The 27,561-nt window shown below is 40.8% G+C and overlaps 1 protein-coding gene across 1 annotated transcript in view; it reads left to right on the forward strand.

Moving 5' to 3' along the window:
* LAMA1 (laminin subunit alpha 1) overlaps nt 1–27,561 on the forward strand; it is a gene marked incomplete at its 5' end in the record, with an annotated part of 107,561 nt that overhangs the window by 60,301 nt on the left and 19,699 nt on the right. Inside the window, 17 exons of the mRNA XM_015413935.1 lie at nt 103–219; nt 300–463; nt 1,308–1,446; nt 1,893–1,986; nt 2,653–2,769; nt 4,840–5,022; nt 5,449–5,603; nt 7,562–7,705; nt 12,845–12,978; nt 13,244–13,394; nt 14,425–14,549; nt 16,597–16,747; nt 18,232–18,376; nt 24,025–24,166; nt 25,428–25,542; nt 25,735–25,905; nt 27,366–27,517. Of these exons, the coding sequence (XP_015269421.1) occupies nt 103–219; nt 300–463; nt 1,308–1,446; nt 1,893–1,986; nt 2,653–2,769; nt 4,840–5,022; nt 5,449–5,603; nt 7,562–7,705; nt 12,845–12,978; nt 13,244–13,394; nt 14,425–14,549; nt 16,597–16,747; nt 18,232–18,376; nt 24,025–24,166; nt 25,428–25,542; nt 25,735–25,905; nt 27,366–27,517 (2,399 nt within the window). The remainder of the gene's footprint in view (nt 1–102; nt 220–299; nt 464–1,307; nt 1,447–1,892; nt 1,987–2,652; nt 2,770–4,839; nt 5,023–5,448; nt 5,604–7,561; nt 7,706–12,844; nt 12,979–13,243; nt 13,395–14,424; nt 14,550–16,596; nt 16,748–18,231; nt 18,377–24,024; nt 24,167–25,427; nt 25,543–25,734; nt 25,906–27,365; nt 27,518–27,561) is intronic.

The following is a 27,561-nucleotide window of genomic DNA, read 5'->3' on the forward strand; positions in this document are numbered from 1 at the left end:
GACGTTAAGTGATCTTTTCAGTATAAAATGCTAAATATGTGCATTCTATAACAGCAGCTTTTATGGAGCATTAAATACATCATAACTGCATTTCCATCATAGCATAAGAAGTTGAACATTCTGGCAGACAAGGAGCTCTCTGTTGTGCTGACCAAGGAAGGAAAAGCTCATGTGGATGCTTCTGCTACCCTTGCTAAAGATGTAATTAATGCTACATCTGTAAGTTACAGAATATTTTGATATTCATTTGATGCAGTGAATTATCCGTGATTCAGTACTAAGAAATGTTGACTATTTAGACTCTAGAAATCCACCGGGATGAATTGATCCTATGGAATGGCAAACTAAGACAACATGTGGATAACCTGGTCATGCAGATGTCCACCCGAGGAGCTCTTGATCTTGTTTACAGAGCAGAAGATCATGCTGCTGATTTACAGAGCCTTGCTCATGCATTAGACAGGTGAGAGCATTAACTCAGTCATGGGATTGTTCACATTCATGCCTAGTTTAAATAGAGGTCTGACTGGTTTAGAGGTCAAGCTGTGTTTGCTAGGGGGAAATAATTATGCTTGCCTGATAGTTGTATGGCATCTGTCCCACCTCCAGGTTTGCCAGATATAAGTTCTTGGGTATGCATGGGGGACTTCAGAAAAATCTAAAGTGTGTAGGCCCAAACTGTGCAGTTGATGTTCCATGTATGATCTGAGAATCATCCAGACAGTTTGTACCTGTGGATGTTAGATTTTAAGTACACAAGTCATGTGGGAATATAATGCTTAGTCAACGCTGTCAGGTAAGGAAAAAAGTGTGAAAAGCAATGCTGGTGGGCAGGGTGAGCAGACATGATTCTGTTTTCCCTCTATATGTACTCTGACAACAATCCACAAATGTTCAAGCCCATCCAAATTTGGCTATTTCCTTCATATCAAGCATTTTAAATTGCCATGATATCGCTAATGGAGGGCAAAGATAGCAGTCTTGATGTTTATATGGCTGTACATATTTTGAAGAATATGAATGACAACTTAAATACGGTGTAAAAGGAAGTTCTGTCATATAGTAGAACGGCATAGGAGATGTTGCGAAGAGTCGGACTCGACTGTGCGACTGAACGACAAAATAGGAGATGTACTGGAAATGTATTTTCCAGTTAGTCAAGTAATGTATTTTGACTTTGTCAATATGTTGTCTTTGGTCAAGGTGGGTTCAAAATACAACAGTGAGGCATTATGGGAAAAAACTGTGTGTGTCCAAATGCTGCTTTATATTTTATGTGAAACAGTACAATATTTCTCCTGCTGCAGTGGCCTCTCAAATGTTAGAAATATCTCCCTGAATGCAACAAATTCTGTCCAGGCCTACTCTACCATCAAAAGTCTGACTGAAAATGCAGAGAGTCTGGCAGATGATGCTGACAGAATTATAACTGAACAAGTGATCTTGGTAAGTCTTACTTTTATAATTAAACTATACACTTTTTGAAATTGACTGTACACTCTTGTAGTAAGATTTAGTCACTGAAGCGTGTATTACTGTAGCCATGACATCTTGCTGGAACATATATCTTATTGCTAGCCTTCAGATAAGAAATTGTGGCCTCTTTGGCTTGCTTGTCCAAGGTAAAGCAGTAGCATGGGTGAGCACTCTTAGAGTTTATGCAAGCTAACCCAGAAGTAAGTCCTACTGGGGCTTACTTCCAAATAAGTCTTAATAGGATCACGCACAAAGAAGTAGGCAGTTCAAGCAGGGTAAATGCAGATGTTGATCACAATTTTTGTGGTGTCCTCAGAATTCCTGATTATCAGTCAAGCCAAAAACATATGAAAAATGTAACCGATTAGAGATTGTTTCATATATAACTGTGTTTTCTCATGTGATTCTTTTTTAAGCCAAAAGAAGACTTTAATTCTACTGGGAAAAGAGTACTCCATCTTAGCTACACATTCTTAACTGAAGCAAAAAGTTTGCACAAGAAGTATCAAGGTATATACATGTTGTTTTTGGAATTTTGCCTGTTATAATTTGTTAAAAACACTTGTCTGCAGCAGCAATATGCACACATTGGCAAACTTCTTTTCAACCTTGTACATTCATACATTTAGATTAATCTGGAAAGGATTTGTAGGTTAGAAAGTGCTCTTACTTAATGTGAACAAACCATGCTGGGAGCTTGAACTGCTACTATAAATGGATATTGAATGAAACATATCCTCCCCTCAGACATCTATACTGACTTCAGTGGGAATTACATTTCATCTAATGACATTTTGGATTTTTGGTATTGGCCTTTTGATATCACGGTGACCCAGGTTGAAATCCTAACAAATCCATGAATTTACTACATGACCACACCTAATAAAACAAGGTAGTTGTGAGGGTAACATATACCCTAAGCTCCTTGGTGGAAGGATCAGATAAAAATGTAAACAAATAAAAGACACTTATAGAAGGCTGAAGTTTGCTATATGTTATTTGTTCAGTTACTGCCCTGTCCTTTTACTTTCTACAGTGTAGCATATTGTCATCTAGACTCTGTGGACTGATTAAGGATTGTGGTGTCCTGCATAGTATCCTGCAATGGATCTGTGCATTAAATCTGATGGCTGATGGCTTCAAGAGATACAGATCACGAGTTTTTTCTTCCCATAGGGCTTGTGTCTGGATTAAATGAAATGAACATAAAAGTGGAAAAATTTAAAGAGAAAGCTGATGGAATTGCTAAACAGCTTAATGACTCATTGTTGCAGATGACAGCACTGCCAAATGGTAAGTGAAGGCCATCAGACATACGTTTCTTCATTATATAATGCATGTATATTTAACTCCATCACTGTTTAGTCCTCTGTGGACTAAAATGGAGGTGAGGAAAACAATGCATTGGGAAGAAAGGCAGGGTATAAATGAAGTAAATAAATAAATGAATGACTCAAAGAAAATCCAAGAATAACTTCCTTGGCTTGAAGTTGCTGAAAACAGGTGAAACGGTGATGACTTATAAGGTCAGGATCTTGTGGTGTTTTTTATTTAATATTTGATGTGATAAGGCCACAGTCTAGTAGTAATAAAATTTGGCATTCGTTCTGGCAACCCCACTGTATTCACCTCTGCCAATTGAATACCTTGTAAAAATCCAGGAGGCAAATCCTTTCTCTCACCTTGCTATGAGAGAACCTAAGATAGCAGAGGGATTTCCTTCCACTGAGTGAGAAGAATTCCTCTGACTGAGCCCACTCAGCAGAAGGAAGTAATTGGAATGAACTGTTGTGCTCCATGCCAGGAAAAGTTTTGACTATTGATGGGTTACATGCACTTTCAATGCTTTACTTTTGAAGAAAGATAAAGCTATTTTTCCCTAACTGACACGTTTTATGCTGCTTTGAAACTTTAAGCTTATAAGATACTTGCAAATAATAAATAAAATATCCTGACTAAACCAAATATATCCTTGATGCTTTTATTTCCATGGCATCAAAAAAGTGGAGGTTTACTGAGTTTTCCAGTTAGATTGCATTCGCACAGCTTTTTTTAAAAAAAATGGTAGTTGCTGTATTCGCTATATTGTAACATTTCTAGTGGCACAACAGAGAATCATTGCTGTGTGGATGCAGAATAATAGCCTAGAAAATCTAGGAGAAATAGGAGATGGGAAAAAAGATATACTGATTGTAATGTTTCTTCAGCTGTAGTCTCTGCCTGTAAAATTTCTGCAATAAAATGCCGAGTCTGCTTTTAATGGCCATGTATCATACAATTGCTCATTGAACCAATAGTTCAGTTAACATTAGAAACAGTCCTCTTCACCATTCAGGATGTTACGGTACACTGAAATGTAGAATCAGTTCTAATGCACATATTCTGCACATACTCTGTGAAGAACCAAAGCTGTTGATGGCACTTTAAGAATAAGGTCTTGCAGCAAATCTGGACCAAGATACTTTGTTCTGTAATATAAAAATTTTTATATAGTTATTTGGGGTGGTTTTGTTCTTTTAACTTACTATTATATCTATTTTAGCAGGTTAAAATGTTAAAAAAATATTTGGCTTATGTTTTGTATAACTGACTGCATGCATGACTACTAAAGAACTCTTCTGCTGTGTGTTCTATTATTGTGTTGTGAGTTAAAGCTGACATGTGAATGAAGCAAGACCACATAAAAGAGAGAATGTTTAATACATTGCTTAAAGAATAACAAATTTGATTCATTCTCTGTGTTTCTGCAGTCTCTAGTTTTTCTTTTGTATTTGTGATCTGCTTTGACTCTAGCATTTTTCAAAGATAGTCACGTAGGTGATGATTTCCTTTAATTCAGGTTGAGCTATCTACGTAAAGGAGATATGTGTCAGATGGCGGAAGCTGACATAAAAACAAGTTGTTATACCTTTAACTGCATGCACATTCTACAAATGTTACACTTGGGTAGGGTAGATGGTAGCATATGGCTAGCATGCATTGGCATCACGAGCCAACATTCCTGTAAAAACTGAGATTGCCCAAGACTACCTAGCAGATTGAACTGGAAGTCTCAGCCTGTTGGCGTCCAACCACTGAATCCCCTGACCTCTCAACTGCCACATTGTTCTTGGTTCACAAACTTGTAGAAGCTACTTTGGATGTGACTTCACATGCTTAGCATGGCCACAGCCTGTGTGCTGCTAAAACCAGATGTTGGCTATTTTGATTAACTATTTCAGTGTTGTCAGAATTCTTGACAAAATCAATGTGAAAAAAAACTTATGAGGACTTCAGATGCTGAAGCAGCAATGATTTGAACCCTTTGTGTTTTCTGCCAAATAAAGCACAATAGATAACTGTTGTGTTCATTATACATTTCAGATACCAGTGAAAATATCATTGCAGTGAAAGAGCTGGCTATGTCTGCTAATGTGACCGCTATTAATGGTTTAAACCACACTGGGGGTTTTAGTGAGAAGTTGCTGAACACTTCATCTGCATTGTCCAAGGTTAATGAGACGCTGCAGAAAACCAATGAACTTATAATCGACTCATCAAAAGCTGGTAGGCTTGCTGCTCCATTGCTCTCTGGAAATGTCAATGTGTGCAAGACCAGGGTTAATTTTTAAACCAAGTATCCCATATCTTTATGTAGATAAAAGCCAGTTTATACCTCTTTGTACATGTACAGGACCCCTGAAGTGAGTGAAAATGAGATTTGGTAAAGATCTTTCCTTTTAAACTGATGGTCCTGAAAATGTTGCCCAGATTAAAGTGGAATCAGTATTTCAAATAATAGCAAGCAGAAATGAAAAGGCAGCAGTTGTAGGACTCTGTTCTCAGAATTGCTTATGAAGTGTATATTTTTCACCATGTTGTCTAGTGTAACAAAACTTAAAAGTTCTGTTTTCCCTAAATACTGGTTCAAGTACTTTCTAGGAAAATTCCACCAGTACTACATTTCAAGACCGTAACTTCTTATCTTGGCAGTAGCATCAGCTGAAAGAAAAGTCAGTGAAGTTGAAATCCAAGCTGGCCTCTTGTTTGGTAGGCTGAAACCCCTGAAAGCACTGGAAGAGAATCTGAGCAGAAACATCTCTGAAATTAAAGAGCTCATCAGTCAAGCCCGCAAACAGGCAGCTTCCGTAAGCAGTTCATTCTAGTCTAAAATAAGTCTTGGTTCCCCTTATGAACTTCTCAACGGGGGGAAAATGCTCCTTAGTTCCAATATTGCACCTAATAAGTAGACTGCTTAGATGTGTAGTTGTGTGTATTGGAAAATGAGAACAGCCACAATTCAGAGGGTTGTGTGTATATTTATTTTATTTATTTATTTTCCCTCAATTTGTATCCCGCCTTGCCGGTGCAAACTGGCTCAAGGCGGCTTCCAAAAGTTAAAATACAATAAAACCAATAAATACAATAAAATTTCAGTATGAAAAATTACATAAAGTGCTAAATATAAACAGATGGCGGGAAATTTCTGTACATGGTCCGCTGGAGAGAGGCCATATCCGGCATTGTTACATGTGGTATGTTCAGTTTGCAATGGTTGCCAGTGGCAACTACTAATCGAAGGCCTGGTAAAAGAGCTCCGTTTTACAGGTCCTGCGGAACTGTAAAACGTCCCGCAAGGTCCTGATCTCCTCCGGGAGCTCATTCCACCAGGTAGGAGCCGCCACTGAAAAAGCCCTTGCCCTCATAATGGCCAATCTGGCCTCTTTCGGACCAGGGAGAGTCAGGCGATTTTGTGACTCTGACCTCAGTGCTCTCTGGGGCACATATGGGGAAAGGCGGTCCCTCAGGTAGGCAGGCCCTTGACCATGTAGGGCTTTAAAGGTCAAAACCAGCACCTTGAAGGGAATCTGGTATACAATTGGGACATATTGTTGTTTTACGTTCAGCAATTTTCTATGCATTCTTAACAACTAGGGGTATGCAATTTTTTTAAAAAAAATAAATGTATTTTTCTGTTTGGGTCTATTGGACCTGGAAGGATTTTGGGATTTCAGAAAAATCCCAGATCCCAATACTGCTACTGTAAATCGCTCCCTGTGGCATATCTGATCCTGGTTGGGCAGGCTTCTCCAGCAGCCTGGTTTAACCTGGGCTGCATGAGAAGCTAACCCCAAGCCAAGCCAGCAGGAACAGTCTACTCCCCACTGGCACAGCTGATCCTTGGCCTGTCTTTTGCAGTCCCTTTAAATTTTAAAGGGATTGCAGCAGAAGCCCGACAAACAGCTGAGAGGTGGGGGCAACCTGCTTCCATCTCTCTGCTGTTTTCAGATCTACTCAGTAATTCCCAAATATATCTGGGATTTTGGGGGGGATTTATTTTTCAGTTTCCCCAAGAAAACCCAAATATATTTTTGGCTCAGTTAGATCAGAATGCATATCCCTAGTACCAATTCCAGTTTCAAACATGGATTGTTGTGGAGCATTGGTGTCTGAAAAGAGGAAATCAAAATTCACTTAATTCAATATTTTAGCTGTAAATAGCTTTTGTTAGGAATTGCATGCTTCTGTTTCCCTAATTCTGTGGGTTTGCAAAGAAATGTATACGGCTCTCAAAATTTTATCTAGATGGGTAGCCATGTTAGTCTGTCTGTAGCAGTGGAAAAGGTTTAAGAATCCAGTAGCACCTTAAAGACTAACCCTACCACAAATTTGATTAGTCTTTAAGGTGCTACTGGACTGTTACTCTTTTCTAATATTTTATCTGTCAGTCTGTGGAGAATTTTTTTTGCCAGTATACTGGCAAAATAAATAATTTTAGTAAGTGCTTCAGATAATAGTGAATGAGTACCTCCTTCTTATGTTTACAGTTTCTTTAACAGAATGCAGCAACATATTTTTTTTCCTTTATTGCATATTTAAAAGCAATGTTTGGTTTTGTATAGCTTCAGTGATCAGGCTGTTATCTGTGAACAGTTTATCACACACACACACACACATACATACACACACACACACACCCTAACAAATATTTAGCACATATGACCCTTTTGTGTAGTTCACATTTTACTAGAAAATGTCTGAATCTGAGATACCTGAAATATGTATTCAAAACTTACCTTTGCATTTTTCCCCCTCCTTTTTGCAGATTAAGGTTGCAGTGTCAGCGGAAAGGGACTGTATTCGTGCCTATCAGCCTCATATATTGTCTACTAACTACAACACTTTAACATTAAATGTTAAAACAACAGAAGCTGATAATCTCCTATTCTATCTAGGTAGCAGTGGTAAAGTAAGTAGGGGAATTTAGAGCATTTTCTATCCAATTGGTCTTCATTTTTGAAGGAAGAAAACTATTCACGATGTATTAAGTAATTTGAACATGCATTAGCTAGCCCTTAACAATTTTTAACCAGTCTGCTGCATTTGCAGACAAGCTGGTTAATCTCTGGTAAATGGCATAGATTTTTCTACCCTGTTCATACCCGTGTATGGCTGAAGTACAAATTTTGATCCACATTAGTGATTTGTGACTGAACCAAATGGCAGAAGATAGTCTGGATTAATTAATTTGCAGGATAGTGGTATCATCCTGTATGTAAAGGTGGGAGTGGAAAGGATGCCTGAATACTTCAAACAAAAGTGAAAAGCAGATGGCTGAACATATGGATATGCCTTATGTAGCATCAGAACATTCATTTATTTAGCTGGAATTGAACCAGGAACCCAGTGGATGCAGCAAATGTGCTCTGTCGAGCCATTGCTTCTCTTATAATGCCCTATGACATGCTTTTTCTACCAACTGAGGGGACCTACACTGCTTCTTATGATTTTGGGAAACCAGGTTTGTTTTAAACTGTAAACTGTCCCCTCAGTTACAAGAAAATCTTAGGGTAGCAAGTGTAAAGGCTTTGGGTTTGCTGCTGTGAGGTAAGTTTTGTGGCAAGCAAGTAGAACGTGGAGATCACTGAGGTAGGAGCTGTATGTAAATTTTGTTTTGTTTTGTAAATATTCCTTTATGTGGTTACAGGCTTTACAAAAAATAACAAGAAAAAGATATCATTAATCACATTAGTTACAAAGAGAGGATCATTAAATCTATATAATACACACACACACACACACACACACATATATATAAAAACCCACAAAATAACCAAAATAACCAATTCTCAGTGAAAACGTTCCATATAATCTGACAAAGTCCAGACTTTCCTAGCTGCACAGCTGTTGTTTATTTAGTTTCTTCTATTTAGCGTCTTCCATCAACTACAGTAGAACAATTAGATATATTTTAATATAGCTTCTTTGAACTGTTCTTTTGGCCTATGTTTATTACAGTATCTAATAAATGATGTCCAAAGTTCAACAAATAATTCCTGGGAGCCCTTTCCCCTGCGCAGATCCTCTTAGATGCTGTTATCTTATTCATCAAAGCTACATACCATGCCTTGCACACACCCTCATCTATACCCAGTAGATTTGGCTGCTTCCAAAATGTTGCCAGCCATTGCTTTCAGAAGCTGTATGTAAATAACAAAGAGGACATTTATGTACAGGTTGGCTTTAAAGAACAGATTAGAAGTGCAAGTCTCCAAATAGTCAAAGGAGAAACCTGGCTGAGGCACGTAAATTTAAGCTAGTTAGGGCTTCAGAATGTGTTTTGAATTTTCTTTAATGGTTTCAGGCACAAACAGGCTTTTACTGATCAGCCCCTAGATTGGATCCTTTCACACACACAGGATTCCCCCGACACCAGCCTGCCCTCCCCTAGGAGTCAGATTAAATAGTACAAGGTCTGCTCATCACCAGCGACAGGCTCAACAACCAGACAGGCTGTGGTCACACCGGCAAGGTAATTGCGCTTTGTTCCCGCTTTAATTTAATCAGGAACATTTTTCTTCGGGTTGGGCTGATTAGATGCAGCCAGCCCCTCTCTTCCACCACCCGCTCGCCTGCCAGCTCCTAAGGAAAATCAGCCGTCTTCCTCTGGCTATCCTTTTTTGCATTACCCGTGTTGATGCCTTGGCTAAATTGTCCTTACCGTCTCCGTCATCCTCCTTGCCGGACCCCCTCCAGGCTGCCAGAGCCCCCGCCTCTTGTTCCCGCCTCCAGGGTGCTGTAAGCTCTGACAGTTCCTCGGGAAGGGGCTTCTGTTTCTTACAACAAATTCATATTATCTTTAAACAGAGAAATGAACATAAAATAACATTTAATAATGGATTTATTAAGCGCATGTTTACTCAAGCGCTCAAACCGGAAGCTTTTTTTTAAAAAAAAATCGCACAAAGAGCGGTCATACGGTCCTAATCGCAATCATTGCGAAAGATGGCTGTCCAGATGGGCGAAATCACGCATTCAAAGCGCAAATGCCAGGGAAATACTTGATTTTCCGGAGGCAGGAAAAAAACGAAACAATTGCGGGAGTAAGCCTGCTTCAGCACGGGAGGCGGATTGGCACATGTGAACAGGAAATTTAAATGCGCAAGGGAACAGCAGCGAACCCCAATTAAAAGGACTGTGTGACCGCACCCTTAGAGCAGTTCCGCACTGGAACAGGCTTCCTTGGGAAGTGGCGGGCTCTCCTTCTTTGGGGGTTTTCAAACAGAGGCTAGAAGGCCATCTGACAGCAATGTTGATTCTGTGAACTTCGGCAGATCATGAGAAGGAGGGCAGGAGGGGTTGCATCAGTGCTTAGTTCTTGTGGCCCTTACTTACATGCCCAGGGAAATGCTGATCGCCACTTTGGGGCCAGGAAGCAATTTTTCTCCAGGCCAGTTTGGCTGGAGATCCAGGAGGGTTTTTATCATCTTCTAGGTGTGAAACAGTGGTTACTGGGGGTATGAAGGGAGAGGTATTTGTGAATTTCCTGCATCATTTAGGAGGTTGGACTAGATGACCCTGGAGGTCCCTTCCAACTCTATGATTCTGTACCCTTCAAACTCTCTGGTCTTCTACTGAGGCATACACAAACCATCACTGCACTCTCCAAAAAGCAGATCTGAACTAGGACTGTACTCTTCCTGAGGCAGACTTGAACTTAACTCCTTTGGTGATTTCCTCCAACATTCCATCCCCCTCTGGAAGGTGACTGGATGCTGGAATAGCACTCCCATTGGCTCAGGGATGAAAAAGTTGAGTGGCTGTTTTCCCCTTCAGGGGCAGGACAAGCCTATCTGTCAAAGCCCCTCATTCATAAAAGAACACGAGGTGGGACCCGCGATACTTGCAGGGGGGAGTATTCCCCGCAGCTCCTGGCTGGCCGACCACTGAAGCAGCAGGAGCTCCACATGGAGGAGGAGGAGGCGGCCGCAGGTGAGCCCAGCAGGTGGTCTGCCAGGCTACTCCCCTCCCCGCCGCTGCCACTGACAGCAACAACAGCAGCAAGCCCTGCGCAGCTCCAAGATGCCTGCCCGCCCACCAGGCTTCTCCTCCCACCCAAGCAGCAATGGCGGCAAGCCCTTCACGGCTCCCAGCCGCCCGCCTGCCAGGCTTCTCCTTCCACCCAAGCAGCAACGGTGGCAAGCCGTGCATGGCTCCCCACTGCTGGGCCCGTCAGGCTTCTCTCCTTCCACCACAGCAATGGCCGTGGCTCCCAGCTGCCGGTCACCAAGGCTTCACCACTGCTGCTAGTGGTAAGTGCGCATGCGCAGGGGACTCTTTTACTTTTTTTGGGGGGGGGGTTAAATATCCCCTGTATATTTTTTAAAACTTTTCAAATTTTTCTGCACATCTGGGGATTGTCCCAAATGTGCAGGAAAATCTCCCTGCCCCCCAAGTGCCCCCGATGTGCGGATTTTAGATATCCGCATGCAGGGGGCGCCTTGGCTATTAGATATATAGATTCTTAGATGTGTGTAAAGAGCTGGTTGCTCCATCCAGTGGCTAAAGTGCTGAGCATGAATAAACAGACTGAAAGGAACAGAAACACCTGTCTCAGTACCTTGTGTTCCACCAATGCAGTAGCCCTTCATTTGTTAACTGTTAATCAATTTTTTAAGAAATAAAATCATGTCTTGCATAACTACAATTCTTTTTGGTCATACTAAAATAGAGTTCTTGTGACCTGGTGTACCCTCTGTGACATTAGTAAACTCTGAATTCATGAGAGCAGGGGTAGCTAAGCCAGTAGGAGAGCACTCATGAAACCATTACAAGGAAATACATGGATTGCATACTCTTGAATTTACTGTAGGGAGAAATGATTGGTACTTGTGTTATAGACATGAGGCAGGCTGGGGCTGGGTGCATCTTTGCCAAGAGTGTTTAATAGGGATGATAGCAGTGCAACTGGATGCAACTATGGGAAAGGAAATTTGTTAGTGGGCCAGTGTCCCGATTGAGAGATTTATCTGTGCTCATATGGGCACTGATCTTGTGCATGAGTGCTGCTCTTCATTTCAATGGAGGAGGGAGCAGATAAGGAACGTACAAAGGAATATGCTTATAGGTCAGCTTCCTCCATTGAACAGAAAAGGTAAGCTGTTGTGGGAAAGGGAGTTCTCTGTACACACATTCAAGGGGTCTTAAGGAAACATCAGTGAGGAAGGTCAGTGGGAACCAGTCAGCAGGTAAAAGGAATATATACCATAGTCCACTTCTTGACATGCAGCAATTCTGGAGTGGGGCTTGAATTTTATTTACATCTTTGTCTAACATAGAAAACTGAAATGGTGCTCCTGCAGATACCAGCATTACCTTTGTGAGTAGAGGTAGCTAATTTGGTTGTTTCTTTTAATAGGTTGCATTTATCTGAGAACAATTTTTCCATTATCTGCATTGTTTATACTTTCTGAGCCAGCTGTATCTTCTATTAAATAATCATTTGGATGATTAAGCTTAAGTAATTTTGTATTGTCTGAAGATCTTGCAAATGATCTGGTAGTCTTATTTTTTGCCCCGAGTGCTTGTTTTGTATGTAGAAAGTTTAATGGCCCAGGCCCCACCAGTTCTTTAGAAGTTCTTGTAGATGTTGTTACCGTTTTCAGTATGAGTTTAATTCTTTGGCTAACTTCTCAAATGCCCTCCTAAAGCCAGTTTTTCGTCCTGTATTCTTCAGATGCAATTCATACATTACACAAGTAGCATGGTTGTCTCTTGAATATGGAGTGGTTAGGTTTCCATTCTGCTTAAGAAGTTGTTTGTTTGAAGCTTCTTTCTGTGTGCTTTGGGCAAATTTGGCCATGCCATTGGAACTTCTGTTTTCCAAGTCAGTCAGGTTTACCAAATGCCACAGGAAAATATGATTTTCTTCATGGGAGGGTGCCCATATGGTTCTGTTTCCAAACTGGTACCGTGCTGCCTATTAAATGTGTGCACAATCTGGATTGAACTGTTTTCTCGAAAACTATTTTGAAAAACTCAGATTGTAGTGATTTTGGCCACGCTGGCATTAGATTTGTGACCTAACCATTTTTATTTATTGTTTTAGACTGATTTCATGGCAGTAGAGATGCGACGTGGTAAGGTGGCCTTCTTGTGGGATATGGGCTCTGGATCAACCAGACTAGAATATCCTGACTTTACTATAAACAACAACAAATGGCACAGAATACATATCACAAGGTGAGATGCAGTTGGGAGTCTTAGGGGAACAGCAGATTCACACAGTCAGCTACTAAATTTGAAAGAATTGGTAACCCAAAAGAGAGAGCCATTTATTACAGATTGGAGTTAATTGACATAACTGGACATAGAGAAGCTGCTGCCAGCTCTGTATTATGCAAACTATCGTTTAGTCACGGAGTATCTTTCAGCCTGTTCATTGGGTGCAAATATATAACACAGTTCTGTAGTAAAGTAACAGTTTTTTCTTTTCTATGATAATCAGGTTTGGAAAAACAGGTACTCTAAGTGTAGAGGAGACAAACTCCTCTCGGAAACCCTTTATAAGATCCGCCACCTCTCCTGGGACAGCTACAGTGCTGGATGTAAACCAATCAACTGTAATGTTCATTGGAGGACTTGGGGGACAAATTAAGGTGAGAAAATGAATGATCTATGCTGTAACATCTTATAGTTAATTTTTATTATGGTTAATATATAATGTTGTAATGTTCTTAATTTCCCTGTGACAGTTGAACGAGATTAGTCATGCATTCAAAGAGGAAAGTAAAAGTGCTTCAGTGATATCTAAGATTCTGTGTCTCCCTTCTACTAAGTAAGAAGCCTGCAATTCTCTTCACTTAGTCACAGAATCCAAGTCAATGTTTTGGAAGTGTATAACTAAGTTGTTTAAGTGTACTGTTAAAAATGTAAAGTCCAACTATAAATGTGGATTATTGTAATTCAGTTGTTCTGTGTAGTATTTTCTCTGACATTATTGTGCACCAACATTTTACATATGTGTGTATGTGTTAAACAACTGAAAACTATTATGTGGTTTTCATAGAATCATAGAGTTGGAAGGGACCTCCAGGATCATCTAGTCCCACCCCCTGCACAATGCAGAAAATTCACAAATACCTCCCCCTCCACGCCCACAGTGACCACTGTTCCACGCCCAGAAGATGACAAAAAACCTTCAGGATCTCCAGCCAAACTGGCCTGGAGACATTTCATTGGGAGACAGGATATAACTGGAATATAAATAAATAAACTAATACAGGAGTGTGATTTGGTACAACCTCTTCTGTTAAGCTGTGCACATTGAATGTAGAGACCTATCATACAAAATGTTATCAGTAAAAGCTGTTACAGTTTCATGTGACAATCAAGAATATGTGGTGGTGTACATCATGATTATTTATGCCTTGCTTTAGATTTCTTTTCTCAGAAGTTACCAGTTTAACTGATTTATGTCAGTTATGTAATTTCTACCTTTTTATTAAATTGATATGCACAGGATTTGCTATTACTGCAAATATCTTGGTAATATCCTTTGTCGTTCACCGGGTTTATTTATGAATACCAGCAAGTTTAATCTTGCTCAACCTGAACACTAATAACTTGTATAAACTCCAGACTGCCTGATACTTATTTTATTCACTACATATATTTACTCTGTAACAGAAATCACCTGCCATTAAAGTAACACATTTTAAGGGATGCATGGGTGAGGCCAAATTGAATGGCAGATCTGTTGGACTTTGGAACTACATTGAAAGGGAAGGCAAATGCAATGGATGCTTTGGAAGGTAAGAGCTGGAAACACTTGTTGAAATGTATAGCTGAAATTAGGATTTCACAAGTATGGCTTTAATACAGGGATGGAGAATTGGTGAACTATCCTCTGCCTCTGGACTTCTATACCTTGTTTTATTATGAATTATCAACTGAGTATTATGTACAGTAGAAAAGTTATGATATGCCACATGAAGACTTTGAAATTGCCTACCACTGTTAAACATACACACATTTAGAAGCGGGCACATACACATATGTGTATATACATAGCTGCGGTGGCTCAAGTGGTTAAGACGCTGAACTGCAGGCTGTGGAAGGTGGGTAGTTCAGCAGTTCAAGACCTGAGTTGCCGCATGATGGAGTGAGCTCCCGTCTGTAGTTCCAGCTCCTGCCAACCTAGCAGTTCGAACGCAAGAAATTGCAAGTAGATAAATAGGTACCACTTCAGTGGGAAAGTAACAGCATTCCGTGTGCCTTGGTGTTTAGTCATGCCGACCACATGACCACGGAAACATCTTTGGACAGCGCTGGCTCTTCGGCTTTGAAACGGAGATGAGCACTACAACCCTAGAGTCGAATTCGACTGGCTTTCGAGCAAGGGAACCTTTACCTTTACCTTTTTACATACACATCCAACCTTAGTTATATCGTTTACAGAAACCCATCTGTAAATCGGCAAGAGAGTGCTTGTGTTTCAGTTCAACATAGTGAAATAACCATGGTTTAACCATAAGGCACATGCTTCTGATTCTGATTTGGACACAAGCCCTGGTTGCCCGGTTTTAATATCACAGTAGTTATAGTTGTCATGATTGAGGAAGTAGAGGAATTGCTGCACATGAGATTGGTCAGGGGGCGATTTAGAGGAAAGCGCATGTGTGTCTTCTAGATAGTGAAACTTTGATTTGTCTGAATCAGACTAGGATTTAGAGATTCAGATTGTTTTGTTATTTAATTCACATGTTTTTCTTCCTTCCAAATGAATGGCTTCAAATAGTATCATGTAAGTTATTCTCTGTAACATTAAGCTTTCAGTAGCCATAAAGAACAAACATCATGTATGAGAATAAATCATTTTTTGAAAAATGATTCCTTGATTAAGAAAGTTTGAGTCCAGTGGCATCTTTAAGACCAGCAAAGTTTTATGCTGGGTATACGTTTTCATGTGCAGACACACTTCTTCAGATACATTGAAACAGAAGTCACCACTGAAACAGAAGTGTGTTGCTTGTATGTAAAGGTTGATGACTTCTGTTTCAATATACCTGGAGAAGTGTGCGTTCCATTGTTCCCTCTAAGCTGAGTTAGTGTGAGCTAGCTCACAGTTTTTTAGCCTCCAGCTCACACCTTTTTGTCTTAGCTCAGGAAGGATGGCTCCAGAGCAAACTAATTTATGCAGTAGCCAAATTGCTTGCTCACAACTTTAATGCCAGTAGCTCACAAAGTAGAATTTTTGCTCACAAGACTCCACAGCTTAGAGGGAACGTTGGAGTCACTGTGTTCGCACGAAACATACCACTGGACTCAACCTTTGTTCTGCTGCTTCAGACCAACATGCCTACCCACCTGAATCTATTCCTAGATAAGTATCCTTTGTAGCCACAAGAGGGAGATACAGGATTATTTTAGAAATCTCAGTCGCTCCAACACAGGGAAAAAGAATAAGTATGGCTAATTTCACAAGCTGCTTTGAGATATTTTCATTTAAATCCATACAAACATTGCAGAAGTATTGAAGATTTTAGGATAATAATGTTCTTCGGTGTATCCTTAATCTGTAATTTGGTTCATCTTGCTGATAAAAATGACAGGCAAACTATGTTAAAGTTGCTGCAAACACTTCCCCAAAAACATTCCAGAGGCCATCTTGAAAACATGCCTACTTGAAACTATATCACTTCAACTTTTTCGTATGTGCCACCTTGTCATTCTGACTCCTACAGAACTATACCAGCAGAAGCGCATGCTTTTCAATCAGTAGCACAAGCGCTGATGCTAAGCCTTGCCTGGTTGGGAAGGAAGCTGTCATTCATCTCTTTGTTTTCTTTGCTTTCCTAGCCTGCAGGATGAAGATACTGCATTCCATTTTGATGGCAGTGGATACTCGGTGGTGGAGAAGGCGCTTCGCTCCACTGTGACTCAGATAATCGTATTTTTCAGCACTTTCTCACCCAACGGGCTCTTAGTATATCTGGCTTCTAACGGCACAGTAAGAAAATTGGTTTAGCTTTAAGGGTGTGTATAAGCTAGTTAGTCAGTCCTATAAACAACATAATGCATTTAAGGCCCACTGTGGCAAAACAACCCCCCCAAAAAAACCTATAATAATGGTGTACAATAAAAACAAAATAATGGAACACAAGTTTGGGACTTTTCAGTCTAGAAAAAAGATGGCTGGGGGGGCATGACAGAGGTTTATAAAATTGTGCACAGGGTAGAGAAAGTAGATAGAGCTTTTTCTGCCTCTCCTGTCATACTAGAACTTGGGTACCCAATGAAGCAAGTGTGCAGTAGGTTCTGGACAAGCAGTGAGCCCTGACAACTACTCAATGAGTAATTAAACTGGAGTTCACTGCCAGTGGAGGTAGTGATGGCCACAAGCATACATGGCTTTAAATGGTTATTAGACAGATGCATGGGGGATAAAGCCAGCCATGGCTACTAGCCATGGTGAGTTAAGGGAACCTGAACATTCAGAGCCAGAAAATATCCAAATACCAATTCTAGGAGGTAGCGTCGGGGGAAGGCTTTGGCTTCTGTGCCCTGTGTATTGGGCCCTCTAGGACAACTAGTTGACCACAGTGTAAACTGAATGCTGGGTTAGATAGACCACTCGTCTGATCCCGCAGGCTGTACTTATATTCTTATGTTTAAACTTGTCCATGTTCTTTTATTAATTCTGCAGACTATAACGTATGAAGTGGTAGGGTTTTTTTAAATTATAAACATTGTCTATATGATTAATTAACAGTGTGATCCTATGCAGAGTTACTTCAGTTTGAGCCCACTGAAATGGGTTTAAAGTGGAGTAGTTCTTCATTGGATAGGATTGCACTATTTATTTCTACATTATTTTCACACATAATCTATATATTAAGTGGTGGGTAGGCCAATGTCATTTCTTAATTTAGTAAGTGCCTCTTCCTTTTACTATTTTATGTTGCATGCCTCAAAGCATCTGTAGCACTGTGGCTGAGAGACTGAGCTATGAATGAAGAAATCCATGCTATGAATTCATGAGCTTCCTGTAAAAGCCACTGTCTCTCAGCCACAGCCCCCTTTGCAGTGACTGGAGAATACAGACTCTTACAGACTCTTACAAGGCTGTTGTATGGATTTTAACAAGATAATGTGTATGAGCTCTATAAAATACTGTATAAATGCTAAATACTGTAAAATGGCTTGTTGTTTTCATATTGATACCTTAGAATTAAAATAATAGATTGCCTTGAGCAGGACTCTGTAGTGGTAGCATGGAAATCTCTTAAATAAATAGCTACACTAGTCACCAAAGGTAGGAAATTCTCAATTTTGTTTTTTTCTAAAAAAGCAGACCTTAGCACAAAGAAAATCTTTTCATGCTACAATTTGATAATATATTTGTTGACATATTGGACAAATTCCCTTTTAAATAAAAAAGTATGTTCCTGAAATTGTTTCTTTGATTTGCTAACATTGTTTCCTTTTCTGCAGAGGGATTTCTTGTCTCTGGAACTTGTTGATGGCAAAGTTAAACTAACTGTTGATCTTGGTTCTGGTCCTCTTACCCTTCAAACAGAACGTCGTTACAATAATGGAACCTGGTATAAAATTTCATTCAGTCGAAACAAAAAGGAAGGTAAAGTGTGTTAAGAGAAAAGTGATAAAAAGAATGGATTTTACACACTTTTGCAATCAGATGTACTCATAATCCAGTAAAAAATTAAGCATTGTTAAGTTCCATTAATTTTAATGAATCTATAGGATTTAAGGTGCTTAAACTTGGAATTAAGCATTGTAATTATAGGGGGGGGGGTTGCACTCAATGTATTGTTAAATTGTTTAGTACACAAGCAAACCTTATTCTGTAGAACTGGAGCTATCAAATACTTGTCACTCATTGTCATAAGTCAAAAGGAAAATCAGTTGAACATTTCCAAAACTTACTAATTTAAATTATACAGAAAATATTCTTGATGTAGCTAGGAAGATTTGACAGAGTTGAAAGAAACAGTGTGCACTCCCTTAGGACAAGGAGCTACAAGCTGTTGTTATAGTGAGACCGTAGTTAAGTTTTTAATTATTCTTTGGTGCAAAGTATGAAATTCAGATATTTAAACACCTTTTCAGATTTGGAGAATTATACTAAAAGTTCATTGCACTTTGTTGTACACACAGTGTGAATCATCCCCAGCATCACTTTTCATAAATGCAGAATAGCCTTCTCAGCTGTCAACTTTCAGTGTATGCTAATGGCCATGTTAATAGGCTGTGACACTTGAAAGCCTGTCACTCGGCGCCCGTGTCTCTGTGGAGTATTAGAACTGGAGGATCTGCCCCATTATATCCTTGAGAGGGGGTGAGCCTTTGTACTTATTAACTATTGCCACTTGGAAGTAGTATACCCTCCAACCATTCACAGGTAAAAACCTGTTTCCATACCAAACTCACCTCTCTCCAGGTCCCCCAGCTTTAGCCTTACTGGTGCATGTTGTATTCATTTACAATAACCTGTCCTGCACTCTTTTAAAAACCAGGAAGGTGTTTGTTCTTTTGATGAAAGATAGATTGAAAATGCATAGTTGTCATACAGTTTGCTATTGACATTTCAATGGCTGCTTTCACACACGTTGAATAATGCACTTTCAGTGCACTTTAGCAATAGTTTGCAGATGGAGTTTCCAGTTTAGTGTCAGTCTCACTGCTATGTGAAAAGGCAGGGTATGGATTGTGTGCTTTGATTGGTTCTAATCTTACCAATTCCCGTGCCTAAAGCAAAGGTCTTAAGGAGAGTTCATCTAATACAGCACCCACGTAGGTTTGTTTACCTTAACCCTTAACTGAATTCTGAATGGATCTTTTATCTTCTGCATTAGGCTGAAAGAGTCTAACAGTGCAATCCTAAAAACACTCTCCTGAGAGTAAGCCCCATTGAGTATGCTACAGTAGAATTCCTAGCAGACCTGCTCTATGGTTCATTGCAGTTTAAGCCTGCTGATTTCAGTGGACTGAGACAGGGGTAACTGCATAGGATGGCACTATAAATGTCTTTAAGTCCAAGTACTTTGATTTATCATATAGTGGCTTTGACTGTAAATATCAAATTGTGGGACTGCTGCAAAGCAACACAAGTTTAGAGATTTCCAGCAGAGCTTATTTGCATACCAACTGAGGCAACAGACTAGTTTAAAGTTGGCCCCATTCTGCTTCAAGAGTGCAGTCTGGAACTGAAGGTAGGTGACTGGCAGGAGGAAATCAGAGAATATCAGCTGGATCTCATTCAGAGGCTTTTATCTAGCTCTGGTGCCTACAATCCATGACTCACAATTAAATTGGTTTGTGAAGCATGAAAATAAACAAAAGGAGTTCTTGATATTATTTTATGGTTTCTGAACCATTAGGAAGTGTGCGAAGTGCTTTTAAGATTTCTATTTGCAAGTCATGGAGGCCAAAGACAGTGAAAAGTTGAAATATCCATTACTTGCTGAAGAGAGAAATAGTTTCTGAAATAGCAAGTAGGCCTTATGCTTACATATTATGGCTTCAGGGAAAAGTGGTGTTGTAGAAGAGTTGGAACAGCTTAATAAAAATTCCTCTTTTTCAACATCTGGGACATCCCCACATCGATGTTTTTGCAACTCGATTGAACAAGAAGTGTCCCAGGTTTTGCTCCAGAGCGGGGTTGGACCCTCTGTCAATGGGGGACGGTCTGTTGATGTCGTGGGCTCACGACTTTCTATACCTATTTCCTCCGATTCCGCTGCTCCACAGGGTGCTTGTGAAAATACAACAGGACAAGCCCCATTGTCTCCTGGTAGCCCCCTGGTGGCCTCGGCAGGTGTGGTTTCCGACACTGCTGCGGTTAGCCAAGGGATCCTTCGTACACTTCCCGCAGGAGTTGGATCTCCTCCAAGCTCAGGAAGGCCAGGTCCTTCACTACGATCCTCTGAGTCTCAAGTTGACTCTATGGGAAATACGCTTTCAGTGATGGATGACCGTATCAATGAGGTCCTGTTGAATTGTCGTAAACTGTCTACTAGGACGTCTTACGCAAAGAAGTGGGATTTATTCCTACAGTACTTGAGTTCTTCCAATTTACCTCCTCCGCCAGTGGATTTGAGGTCTATTTTTGCGTTTATTTTGTCCAGAATGGACTTGGGACTCAGTTTTTCTTCAGTTAAGGTGTATTTAGCTGCGGTGTCAGCTTTTCATCCATCTATTGATGGGTTTTCAGTTTTCTCGCATCCTCAGACGAAACAGTTTTGTAAAGGTCTTATTCGCCTGTACCCTCCCCGTCGTTCTCCGACTCCGGCCTGGGATTTGGCTTTAGTTTTGCGGTTTTTGATGGGAAAACCCTTCGAACCACTGGCCACTTGCTCTCTAAAGTTGTTATCGCTCAAGACTGCGTTTCTGGTGGCCATTACTTCTGCTCGTCGAGTCAGTGAGTTGTCTGCTTTAAGGTGTGATCCACCATACTTGATTTTTTCCCCTCATGGGGTGTCGTTGTCTTTGGACATCTCCTTCTTACCGAAAGTCGTTTCGGAGTTTCATCTACGTTCAGATATAGTTTTGCCGTCATTTTTCCCGTCTCCTGCCAATGAAGAGGAACGGAAATTGCACTCTCTGGATGTTAAGAGGGCGTTGCTGTTCTATTTGGGCAGGACCAAGTCTTTTCGTCAGTCTCCAGCCTTGTTTGTTGCTCACAGTATGCCCTCCCTAGGGAAGAAGATCTCTTCCCAGACGCTGTCCAGGTGGATTGTGGAAGTAATCAAGCTATGTTACGCTTTGGCTAAGAGACCTCTTCCAGGTCAACTTCGCGCCCACTCTACAAGGGCGGTGGCGGCTTCCACAGCTTTCCTGAGAGGGATGCCATTGGAGGACATCTGCAACGCTGCGACTTGGGCTACTCCGCTCACCTTCGTGAAGCATTATGCCCTTGATGTCCGGTCTACTCGTCGTGTGGCGTTGGGTCGGTCTATCTTGCAGACGGCGCAGGTGTAGGGCCTCGGCCCCTCCTCCAGGTAAGAGTTATTGCTTGCTATTCTCCCAAGGGTGTGATGCACAGAGACCACGAAGAAGATAGACAGGTTGCTTACCTGTAACTGGTGATCTTCGAGTGGTCATCTGTGCATTCACACCACCCGCCCTCCTTCCCCTCTGCTCTCGGCCCTTCATCTTGTTCTTTGAAGGCTGTTGGGCGGCGGTCAGAAGGAACTGGCGGGATCTGCGTGCCCCTCCTTGGTCATGCGCAGTGGAGCCGGCGCGTGACCTGGGAGAGGCGCGAAAATCCCTTTTGCTAGCTATCGGTACCGAGAAGGTCAGCGCAGGCGCAGAGTATCCCAAGGGTGTGAATGCACTCCCAAGGGTGTGATGCACAGATGACCACTCGAAGATCACCAGTTACAGGTAAGCAACCTGTCTTACTTTGTTGTACACACAGTGTGAATCATCCCCAGCATCACTTTTCATAAATGTAGAATAGCCTTCACAGCTGTCAACTTTCAGTGTATGCTAATGGCCATGTTAATATAGGCTGTGACACTTGAAAGCCTGTCACCCGGCCCCGTGTCTCTGTGGAGCTTTACAACTGGACGATCTGCCCCATTATATCCTATTCAGTCCTCTTACTCAGAGCCCAGATCTAAATTTCTCAGAGCTGTGGGTGGCCATGAACATTCAGGCTAGAGGAGCACTTGAGATCTAGCACAGTGTGTCGTGTCTTAAGGTTTGTTGTCTTCTGTTGTATTTCAATTTAATTTTAATTTGTTATAATTACAATATTATAATTATACTATCATATAGTAATATTGGCCATATGCATAAACTTCTCTCACAGTGCAAATTACTTGATGGGCTTATACTTTGACATGGGTTGAACTTGAAAACAATCCTTTGTACTTATTAACTATTGCCACTTGGAAGTAGTATACCCTCCAACCATTCACAGGTAAAAACCTGTTTCCATACCAAACTCACCTCTCTCCAGGTCCCCCAGCTTTAGCCTTACTGGTGCATGTTGTATTCATTTACAATAACCTGTCCTGCACTCTTTTAAAAACTAGGAAGGTGGTTGTTCTTTTGATGAAAGATAGATTGAAAATGCATAGTTGTCATACAGTTTGCTATTGACATTTCAATGGCTGCTTTCACACACGTTGAATAATGCACTTTCAGTGCACTTTAGCAATAGTTTGCAGATGGAGTTTCCAGTTTAGTGTCAGTCTCACTGCTATGTGAAAAGGCAGGGTATGGATTGCAAGGCACTTTATTGTTCATGTGTGCTTTGATTGGTTCTAATCTTACCAATTCCCGTGCCTAAAGCAAAGGTCTTAAGGAGAGTTCATCTAATACAGCACCCACGTAGGTTTGTTTACCTTAACCCTTAACTGAATTCTGAATGGATCTTTTATCTTCTGCATTAGGCTGAAAGAGTCTAACAGTGCAATCCTAAAAACACTCTCCTGAGAGTAAGCCCCATTGAGTATGCTACAGTAGGATTCCTAGCAGACCTGCTCTATGGTTCTTTGCAGTCTAAGCCTGCTGATTTCAGTGGACTGAGACAGGGGTAACTGCATAGGATGGCACTATAAATGTCTTTAAGTCCAAGTACTTTGATTTATTATATAGTGGCTTTGACTGTAAATATAAAATTGTGGGACTGCTGCAAAGCAACACAAGTTTAGAGATTTCCAGCAGAGCTTATTTGCATACCAACTGAGGCAACAGACTAGTTTAAAGTTGGCCCCATTCTGCTTCAAGAGTGCAGTCTGGAACTGAAGGTAGGTGACTGGCAGGAGGAAATCAGAGAATATCAGCTGGATCTCATTCAGAGGCTTTTATCTAGCTCTGGTGCCTACAATCCATGACTCACAATTAAATTGGTTTGTGAAGCATGAAAATAAACAAAAGGAGTTCTTGATATTATTTTATGGTTTCTGAACCATTAGGAAGTGTGCGAAGTGCTTTTAAGATTTCTATTTGCAAGTCATGGAGGCCAAAGACAGTGAAAAGTTGAAATATCCATTACTTGCTGAAGAGAGAAATAGTTTCTGAAATAGCAAGTAGGCCTTATGCTTACATATTATGGCTTCAGGGAAAAGTGGTGTTGTAGAAGAGTTGGAACAGCTTAATAAAAACGATCAAGAATTTCTTTAGCAATTTGTTTTAACGAATCGCAAAGGGATGTCTTATGTATGTTTCAGTACGTTGACTAATATCAACCACAACAGAGCAAACTATCAGGTATTCATTCCTGTTTGCCATTTTTAAAATTTCATTACACCTCAGGGATCTTGGCAGTCATGGATGCTCAAAACCTCAGTTCTAAAGAATCCAAACAAGGAGAATCTCCTGGTGCAGCCTCCGACTTGAATCGTTCTGATAAGGATCCAATTTACATTGGCGGGTTGCCACGATCAAGGGCAGTGAAGTATGTTTTAAGAAATAATTTTCCTTTTTACTTGCTTAAAAGTTTGATCTTCCACACAGAAGGTCAGTTCAGACACAATGTGAAATGACGATGGTTAGTGAAACCAGGAATGGTTCTGTGGACGATCACTAAATCCTGGCTTGTCTCGATAGTTCCTGCTTTCAGCACTTTCTCTCTTTCCCCCACCTCCCCAGTAGGCATCTGGGTGCTGTCCCAGTTTGCCTTGCAGCACCCAACGCAGGGGGGAAGCCTTGCTGCACCACAGACTTTCTCATTAATGGCCAGAGGTACATGAGAGTGGGCAAGCTTGTCTTGGGAATCTGTAGCCACTCTTAAGCTGCAGTCACACAAACTAAATAATCCACTTTCAGTGCAGTTTCCAGCTGGATTTTTCTGTGTGAACTGGAAAAATCCAGTTGGAAATTGCATTGAAAGTGGATTATTTAGTGTGTGTGATCGCGGCCTTAGAATGGCCCTCAGACACAGATTCATGACTCCTTTCTTCGAAGTTGCCTGGATTTTGCAACTCCCCCCCCCAAAACCCCCCAACATGCTGCCAATTTCAGTGCCCCATTCTGTATGCAGAGTCTGCCAGAAATGCTTCCAAGCATCACATCTATGTTGCAAGCTATATAAGATGCTCTCAGCAAATATGGGTGTGTGTGTCCCCCCCAAGGGTATAACTGTGCTTAAGACTTCACTACTGATCTGAACTCCCCTTTGGTGGCCTGTGGTGGGGAATGAAAGAGATATATTGTGATGGGCAAACAGGAAGAAAATGTTGCTTATGCGTGATTTGTGAGCTGTGAATAGCACAAAACTTCATTGGGAAGAGTGGTCAGTGTACATTGGTGTCTGCTTGCTGTTGTGGAGTGCTCACTATATTCTGTACTGCTGGTTTAATGTGTATTCTGCAGCCATTGCAAAGTAGCTGGTGTTTCAAATTGCATAACCAGACAACTATTTCTTTCTGACTTAAATAAAGTGACCCTCAATGCCATCCTAAGAAGAGACACCCTTCTAAATTCATTGTCCAACTTTGTCCCAAAGTACAACTTCTAAGATGCTGTGTTTTTATTATGTTTTATTTTATAAGCCACCTCCAGCAATCACTCTGGAGAGACAGCATAGAAATTTTCTAAATAAAGAACAAGAAATAATGACATGAAGGGGGCAGGGGCTTAGAAAAGTGTAATCCTGTTTAGGATGATACTTCCTATGTTTCTCCCAGTTTATTTTTGCTTATTAATTTCTCTTTTAGGAAAGGGATTACCAGCAGAAGATATGTGGGGTGTATTAAGAACTTAGAAATATCTCGTTCTACCTTTGACTTACTTAAAAATTCATATGGTGTGAGGAAAGGCTGCATCCTGGAGGTAGGACATGCTAACAATTTGATTGGATAAATCATTGCTGCTTGTTGCTGAGACGTTAATTAACGGTGTATAATGACTTTATGTGATATTGTTAGCCTGTTGATGAAGTGTCAGGCCACTGATAGCTGCCTTGCCTTTGTTGAATACATACTGTTCTAATTCACTTATAATTTCTCTTCTTTTGCAAAACAGCCTATACGTACTGCTAGCATATTAAGTAATGGTTACATTGAGTTGCCACCTAAGCCTCTTTCACAAGAATCTCAACTTATGGCCACTTTTATTACCAAGAAAGCCACTGGCATTATCCTTGTGGGGCTTGGTAAAGGTGCAGAAAAGCGAAGACGCAGGCAAGCTCATCTGGTATGTATTTGGCCATTCTTATTTAGCTTGGATCTAGACTAGGTGCCTTGGTGGGCACAAGGATTTCCACCCGTAGCAACTGACTTCCCAGTCTCCCCCCTCTCGCAGCAGCCTGACATGCCTCCTGAAATCCTGTTCTTGGGGGAGAGAGGAGTTCCAGGAATGGGTTTTCTGGGTGCATTTTGGGCTGCTGCAGGAGCAAGGAAGTGGGGAAGAGTACTCTCTGTGGGTAGAAATCCTTGCATTTCCAGAAAAACTAGTCTGAATTAACTAGTTTTGAAGCTCTTGCATTTTTGTCTTAACCCTACTCTTTAAATTGGAGCTATAACATTTTTAGAATTTTATATTTTTCAAATTTATTATTAATTATTTCATTTAATTCATTTATACCCCACATTTTCCTCCTAATGGAGACCCAAAGTGACTTACATAATTCTCCTCTCCTCCATTCTATCCTCACAACAACCCTGTGAGGTAGGTTATCTCAGTCCTTTTGGGGAGTGCAGCTGTATTTGGTTTGGGTAGATGTTCTCAGGGTGCTATAGGTTTGACTGAATAGCACCTATATATTAAGTCTGTACCATCAACTTTTCTGGACTACCCACCCTATGAAATGACTGATGATCGTATTTTGAAAATGTGGTTTTCCTTCTAGATCAGACGAGATTGGGCGTCTTCAGGGTGGTATGGCCATAGGCTTCTAGATCAGACTATTTGCCCCCTCATGTTGCTAACATAGGTCATCTATTTGGACTATTTGGGATGATTTTTTAAAATTAATGTACCTTGAGTATGAAAGCATCCTAGGGTGAATGCTCCATTCCATTATCAAATTTGTGCTTTTGACGTAGAGCAGAAAATGTGGTTTTCCTTCTAGATCAGACTATTTGCCCCCTCGTATTTCTAACATAGTTCATCTATTTGGACTATTTGGGAAGATTTTTTTAAATTAATGTACCGAGTATGAAACATCCTAGGGTTAATGCTCCATTCCATTATCAAATTTGTGCTTTTGACGTAGAGCAATACATTTTTGGCTCACTTAATCCAGATGCCATGAAAGGCTTTCTGAGTTTAAATGCTTCTGCCTTTAAGTGGTTGAGCTAGTTTTTCTTTTAAGCTATTTTAATTTATTTCATACCTTCTGTTCTATGCTGTCGGTGTGTTCTCAGTGACCAATGGACCTTGTGGAGTGGGACTTTCCCTCTTTCCCCTCCTGCTCAGACCTCTGCATTTCCACATGTCCTGTAATCACTGGACCATCAGGAGTAGCATAGAGAGCAAAGGGGAGGGATGTACACAGAGGAAAGAAGGAATCAATAGAGATCAATACCCCTTCTTCCAAAGACTTAATTACCCTTAAGTCTTTGCAGCTGCGTAGTTGGATACATGCTGTTGTGATTCAAGTGCCATGTAAAGAAAAAGAGTAAACACTAACGTGACTATTAACTTGTTGTTAGCCCTTCTTCTCCGTCATGTTGTCTGATGGTCACCTGGCAGTGCACATTAATGCTGGAGACAGAGGAAGTACGCGAAAGGTCATGGTCCAGTCTACTAATGGAAATTACAGTGATGGGCAAGAACATTCTGTCATCCTGACTCGGAATAAAAGGTACAAGCTGGAGCACTTGTTCTAATTACAGAGTGTTGCTATCA

Source organism: Gekko japonicus, unplaced genomic scaffold, assembly GCF_001447785.1.
Source record: "Gekko japonicus isolate JY-2015 unplaced genomic scaffold, Gekko_japonicus_V1.1 scaffold1817, whole genome shotgun sequence".
In the NCBI taxonomy this organism is placed as follows: Eukaryota; Metazoa; Chordata; class Lepidosauria; order Squamata; family Gekkonidae; genus Gekko; species Gekko japonicus.